A 6336-nucleotide genomic window follows, 5' to 3' on the forward strand; every position below is an offset into this window, starting at 1 on the left:
TTATAAACATAATTATGTTTATCTATTGTCCCATCAAAAAAGAAAATTTCCACATCTTTCAAATAAAAAAACATTTTCAAGAATGAACAATGTCTAAAGAAACTGTTAACAATTTCCAGATCTCCTATTTGTTCCTATGACTTCTGAATGTTCCACTAAACTCTACTGTTCTTCTCTGCAGTAGCTACTTGTTATTTTTTAACATAACCATAAATCTGTATTGACTCTACATTCATGTAAATTCTGTTATAGCTAATGATAGATAAATTTTGTCTGTAGATACGAGTTGTTGTTAAGAGCATATGATGTAAGATCATGTAGAAACAAAACAAGGATAATTATAGTCTTTAGGGACTGTTTAATTTAAGTACGTGTATTGTTTTCATGAGTCTTCACAGCTATGCTGAAATATAAGTTTGAACATTTATGTAATTGTTAATTGCAAATCATGCTAGTTTTACTAAATGAGAAGAAGTCTATTGTGAAATACAAATTGTTGAAACAGGGTAAGAATTATTATATGCAGGTGTGCTCTTTACACCTGAAAGGTGCTCAAAAGGGTTAAAATACTATAAATATGTTACTTGTGAAGTTACAGTTTGAAGCTTGTGTTTGATATATCTGTACATACAAACTAATAATTCCCAATACTTTTCATCAGCAATAAATCCCAGGAAATGAAATAAAAAAATGTTAAGTTCTGAAGGAAATAAGTAAATCAAGACTTAAACAGGTAGTATTCACATGCTTTTGATAAGCTGGTATCAAGAGACTCACCTTACGCTTGGTTCCGGTCTTTCCAACAGACGTGCTAGTTGTGTGCGTCCTTTCCTGTGAGTTGTCCTCCGTAAGTGATGCAGTAGTAATGTGATAACTAGCTTCTGATGATAAAGTGGAGCACACAGTGTCTGTTTCAGATGAAAGTGTCGAGGCAGTATTTGCAATGTAGGAAGAGCTCGCACATCTGGCCAACTGTGTATCATTTTGTTTTATAGATTCCAGAATGTTTGGAAGGGCTGATAGTTGCTTTTGTCTTTGGGTTCCTTGTAAATTGTAATTTCCCTCTGACATAGACCTGGAAGCATTCTTTTCTGCAGCCTCCTCCAGTGAAGTATTTCCAATGTCACCCACATCGTGATCACCTGATGAGCACCTGTCGTTCACTGAAATGTCTGGCACCTTTACACCGGGATTACAAGCTGTATCATCAGGCTGCCACACACTGTCCTCAGTAATTACAGTAGTGCTATCAGCTTTAGTAACTGTAATGTTGTGAATGTGACTCGACAAGTCCAAACACTCACAGGAGTCTTGCGAGGATTCAGTAGCACTACTGATAGATGTACTACTACACACTGCCATCAGCATGTTACTCACAGATGTCTCCAACCTTGGGTCTCTTTTGTCCATGTCAATGTTATGCTGTCTTTCAGTTGCTGCCTAGAGTGAAAATTAACCTAGAACATTTAGTGATTTCTAATAGTGACTACATACATCTAGACATATTTATTTTCAATATTATTTATAAAATAATATGAAGAACATTTTCCCATAAACACTTTGTGTTTTTATGTCAAGTGTGTGTGTTTGCTGTGTGAGGTTCTAATGTTTTTATGTTGTGTGTGTTAACAACACCTGAGACGGTGACAAAATTTAAAGTTCACGAACTAACAAGTTTGCATGCACGAGTAAAGGTCAAAGTTCACACATCACAACCTTTTACAGAGTGCCATTCAATGTTGTATTGTTTTTTAGACAATCAATCCAATATATTTCCAATTAAAGTTAAAATACTATAATGAACAGGCTCTTCAACATTCAGATGTCCGTACTTCCAGGATCATGAAATGTTCACCCACATTCTGTATGTATAAACAATCAAACAGGCCTGTTTGATTGTTTATACATACAGAATGTAGGTGAACATTTCATGATCCTGGAAGTATGGACATCTGAATGTTGAAAGGCCTTTCAACATTCAGATGTCCATACTTCCAGGATCATGAAATGTTCACCCACATTCTGTATGTATAAACAATCAAACAGGCCTTTCAACATTCAGATGTCCATACTTCCAGGATCATGAAATGTTCAACCACATTCAGTATGTATAAACAATCAAACAGGCCTTTCAACATTCAGATGTCCATACTTCCAGGATCATGAAATGTTCCCCAACATTCAGTAAGTATAAACAATCAAACAGGCCTTTCAACATTTAGATGTCCATACTACCAGGATCATGAAATATTCACCCACATTCAGTATGTATAAACAATCATTTTACTCCAATTTATTTTCATTTTAAAGTGCACACAATAAATGTAACTTGACAAATAACTTTTGCTTAAGAAATATTAAATCCAATAACTAGCAGGGGTTGTAAGAATAAAATTTATGATCTAAACTACTATTTTTACAAACACAAAACAAGTTCAAACTGAAGGAAATCTTGTTGTTCAGTGTTTGCTAACTCCACCAGACTTATTAAATTTTCACTATTGTTTCATGAGCTCTTGTTTGTTGAATGAAAAGATCTCTCCTGAAATATCAGATTCTTCTAAATGGAATTGATGTGATAATATTTAGAATATCATGGCAAAGTCATTTTGACTAAATAAAGAATTAAAATATAGTGAAGAGTCCATTTAAAAATAAAAACCTAATATTTAAAGTAAAAACATTATAGTTTAATACAGCAGCTCTCTGTTACTTAGTACTTTTTAAAAAAATAGTAGTGTAGTGTCAAAGTAACAATTAAGATTATTATTATTGTCAAAATATTTTACTTTATTATGCCAAGTGTCATCTACTACATTGATCTGTTCTTCAACACTGCATGTCTTATCTCTGTATTGATAATCCTCTTTCCCTGAGAAGTCCTCTGAAGTAAGCCTCTTGATTCCAAACACAGAAGACATAAAGTTTTCTCCATGGGTTCCTGAAGAAGGCTCGGGGCTAGAAGCTGAAGGATTAGATTCAGGATTATCTGCTGGAGTTGTAGGAGAGGGAACAGAATCTCTACTTGCTCGCATCATTCTTCGTTTTTTTAGGGGAGTCAACACATCTGTTCATAAGAAATTAAAAATTAAGAAAATATTTAAGACACATTAAAAGTCTACAAGACATAACAGTTTATACAAATTACATAACTACAGAACAAGTTTTAAACTAGAAATCCAAAACACAGATTTAATTAGATTTACTGTAAAAAGTTTGAGAAAATTCAACAATACACTCATACTGAAATGTTAAAGACTCACATCAAAAGAGTTAACTCTCTCAACACGATTTAACTGACCATGTGACCTCTTTGTACTCATATAGTCTTTATAGATCTGATACTACTAATGTTTAATATAGTATATATATATATCTTCACAAAATTTAGCAATTTTTCAGTAAATATTATGAGTCTTTCACATATAAAAAATCATATTTCTAGTGACATATTTTAATTAAACTAAAAAAAGATCTGTCCATGAATATATCGAGTATTTGTTTTAATAATCCATGTGCAAAATACTTAAAAATACTTTTCTTCATCTCAAAAATCTCAGATTTGTGTAATCTCCTAAATACATTTCAAATGTTTGTTTTCAGTAAAAATTTATATTTTATCTGTTATTTTCTCAACCCTAACTCTATACAAGGTTGGTCAATCTGACCGACAGTGTAACCACCCCGAAAAAAAATCAAAAGAAATTTAAATTACCCTTTTTTCTTTCTTGAATGACTTCAAATTTTGACTTGAAACTACATTTGTTTATCCTAAGCAGCTTTAAACTCGTAACAGTATACAACTATTTATAATTAAATTTTATTGCCCTTTGAACCATGTCTAACTACTATTCTCACCATTATAAGTTGTAAATCACTTGGGGAATGTGTAGCTTCCGTTACACCATCAAATGACGTTGCCCACATTTATTATATTATTATTATTATTTATTTTACCTTAACTAACCTAAACAGATTCCTATTTTTATATTTTGGTTACTTTTATAATAATAAATAAAGAATAAACATGAAAAATAGAGAAATAAAGTACTTACCCGAGTCTTCTTTTTTCTTGCTGTCGATTGTCGATGACACTTAACCCTCCTTTTTTTTATACTAGTGGTAGTAGTGCAATTAAATGATTTTTATTTAATCAAATAAAGCAACAAAGAACACAGAATAGTAACATGCTAAAAGTAAACAATTGCCCCTAACTCTCACATTTTTTCTGGTGTTCTAACTATGCAACAAGGACTGTTACAAAATCATCAAAGGTAGTTGTTATCTTTCCCATGGCAACAAAGCTTGTACTAACAGTGAAATTAAAATTCTCTGTTCAGAAAACCTCATTATATAATACGTCATTTGATAGATGAAAACCTTGGCTTTCTATTGGTTATAGATAATATAGAATTAAATATAAGATAGAACTATTAACAAATCCCGAAAGAGAGGATGTGACAGGTGGGTGTGGCAAGAGGGGTCTGATTTTCTATTTGATGGCTCTGTAACTAAACAAAACTGAAGGCTATAAAAATTATGGTTTGTCTGTGCAATGAAGATTTTATAGTGAGTAATTGATGTTGAATTTCATACTTATTGGAGGGGTGGTGGATAAAATAAAGAAGAGGAGAATGTAAGTCACTAAAACCTCATGACATGCGCAGTAAAGGATGTCTATGGCAATAGGGTTAATTGAATATTATTTACTAAAAAGAATTAGTACATTTTGTAAATATTACACTTTTCAACTTTGAGCTTTATTTTTTCTGAACATTTTTACCAATAAAAATAGAGTTAGAGAAGAAAATACATACTTTTAACAAAGCTAGTAATTTTCACCTTTATTAAGTACACTTAAAGCTAAAAAAAAAAGAAGAGAAAATCAAAAGATAGACGTGTTAACAAGACAAATTACGAACTGTTGTCACTTCATGAGTGCATAGTGCATTCACAGTACTAGAAAATGAAGAATCTGAGGTTATTACAGGCTATGCCTACAAAAAAAAACCCACAAAGGTTCAATGCAACAGCAAAGATAAATAAAAGAAAATCAAAAATACATATACTAAATTGAACCAAAGGATTGGGGAATTTTTAAGGAAGAAATCTCACAAATGAAGATCTCATATCAATTAAACTATTTCTAATAACAACAAACATTTTCATATGTCTATGAAGAAATGTATAATATTTTGAAAGCGAAGTCATTGAGAAAGCACAAGTGTTAATTACAACTGTACAACAAAACCTTCGGTACAGACACTTTTGGTCATACCTATTCCATGCTAAGGACCCAAATAAAAAATGTGAAAAGGACTACTCCTGTTAACTATTTACTATCATACCATACCTCCTGAAGGAGATAAGCAGGGGCTGTTGGCTTCACTCTGGGGGTTAGGACTCATAGAGCCATTGTGTAGTGGTGAACAATGACTCGTCTCTATCCCACATCCTTCTACACCGGGTAGTTCCGTTTCACACATAGCTTGTCGCAGCCAACGCTGAAGAAAAAGAAAGACAAATACTGTTAAGAATTTTTTAATAGGAAATAAGAAAAGATTATTGGTTTTGTAGATTTTTACTTTTTTACCATGAAGTCAATATCACTTCACCACTGGAAAAATATCAAAAGAACAGCAAATATATAAATACTTCATTTGAAGACAACTGCACACATATGTACACATTTGAATAAAATAATTCTATTTGAAATATTTCTACATAACTATCCTTTATAATCTACTAAGACCTTAATTTTTTGCTATGAGATAGCTTTCCAACATGTTTCTGCTAAATCTGTTTTGTATTAATTATTCTGTTTCTATACTACAGAATTGAGATGACAATAACTTAAAATACTGTTCTGTACATACTGTCAAGACAAGGATTCGATCTTAGAAGCTTCTAAATATATTATACTTTAAAAATTATCACAAACCTTTTTAGCTGACCCAATGCTTGATGATTGTTTACCACTATTTCCAGAAGTGCTGTTTCGTCTGAGATGGGCAGCCAAGATTCCTGGCCCACTGGGAGTGTCTTTGGTACAGCGTACATAACATGTAGGACTGGCAGTGGAGAGGTCCCAGGATAATTCAGTGTGAATTGTAAGAGGACACGAGACTGGGACGACAGTCTCTGCCTTTTCCTGCATCCATTCGTTCATCAGAAACTGTCAAAATTTAACCAAACATAGCTGGTAAGTAGTGTGGTACATAACAGATATTTCAAGCATCAGCTTACATAAAACTAGTTGAAGTACCCGTCCCCTGGACGGAAGTTATGTAAATTCATGATTAATGAAAGGTTATCTTAGGACATGAAAAGTTATAC

At 32.5% G+C, this 6336-nt stretch overlaps 1 protein-coding gene across 1 annotated transcript in view; it reads right to left on the bottom strand.

Moving 5' to 3' along the window:
* LOC106476926 overlaps window positions 1–6175 on the bottom strand; it is a gene marked incomplete at both ends in the record, with an annotated part of 10294 nt that extends 4119 nt beyond the window's left edge. The window contains 4 exons of the mRNA XM_022380660.1: window positions 778–1440; window positions 2790–3067; window positions 5354–5504; window positions 5942–6175. Coding sequence (XP_022236368.1) covers window positions 778–1440; window positions 2790–3067; window positions 5354–5504; window positions 5942–6175 — 1326 coding nt within the window. The remainder of the gene's footprint in view (window positions 1–777; window positions 1441–2789; window positions 3068–5353; window positions 5505–5941) is intronic.
* Window positions 6176–6336: the final 161 nt, after the last annotated feature.

This window comes from Limulus polyphemus, unplaced genomic scaffold (genome assembly GCF_000517525.1).
Source record: "Limulus polyphemus unplaced genomic scaffold, Limulus_polyphemus-2.1.2 Scaffold12129, whole genome shotgun sequence".
Classification (NCBI taxonomy): Eukaryota; Metazoa; Arthropoda; class Merostomata; order Xiphosura; family Limulidae; genus Limulus; species Limulus polyphemus.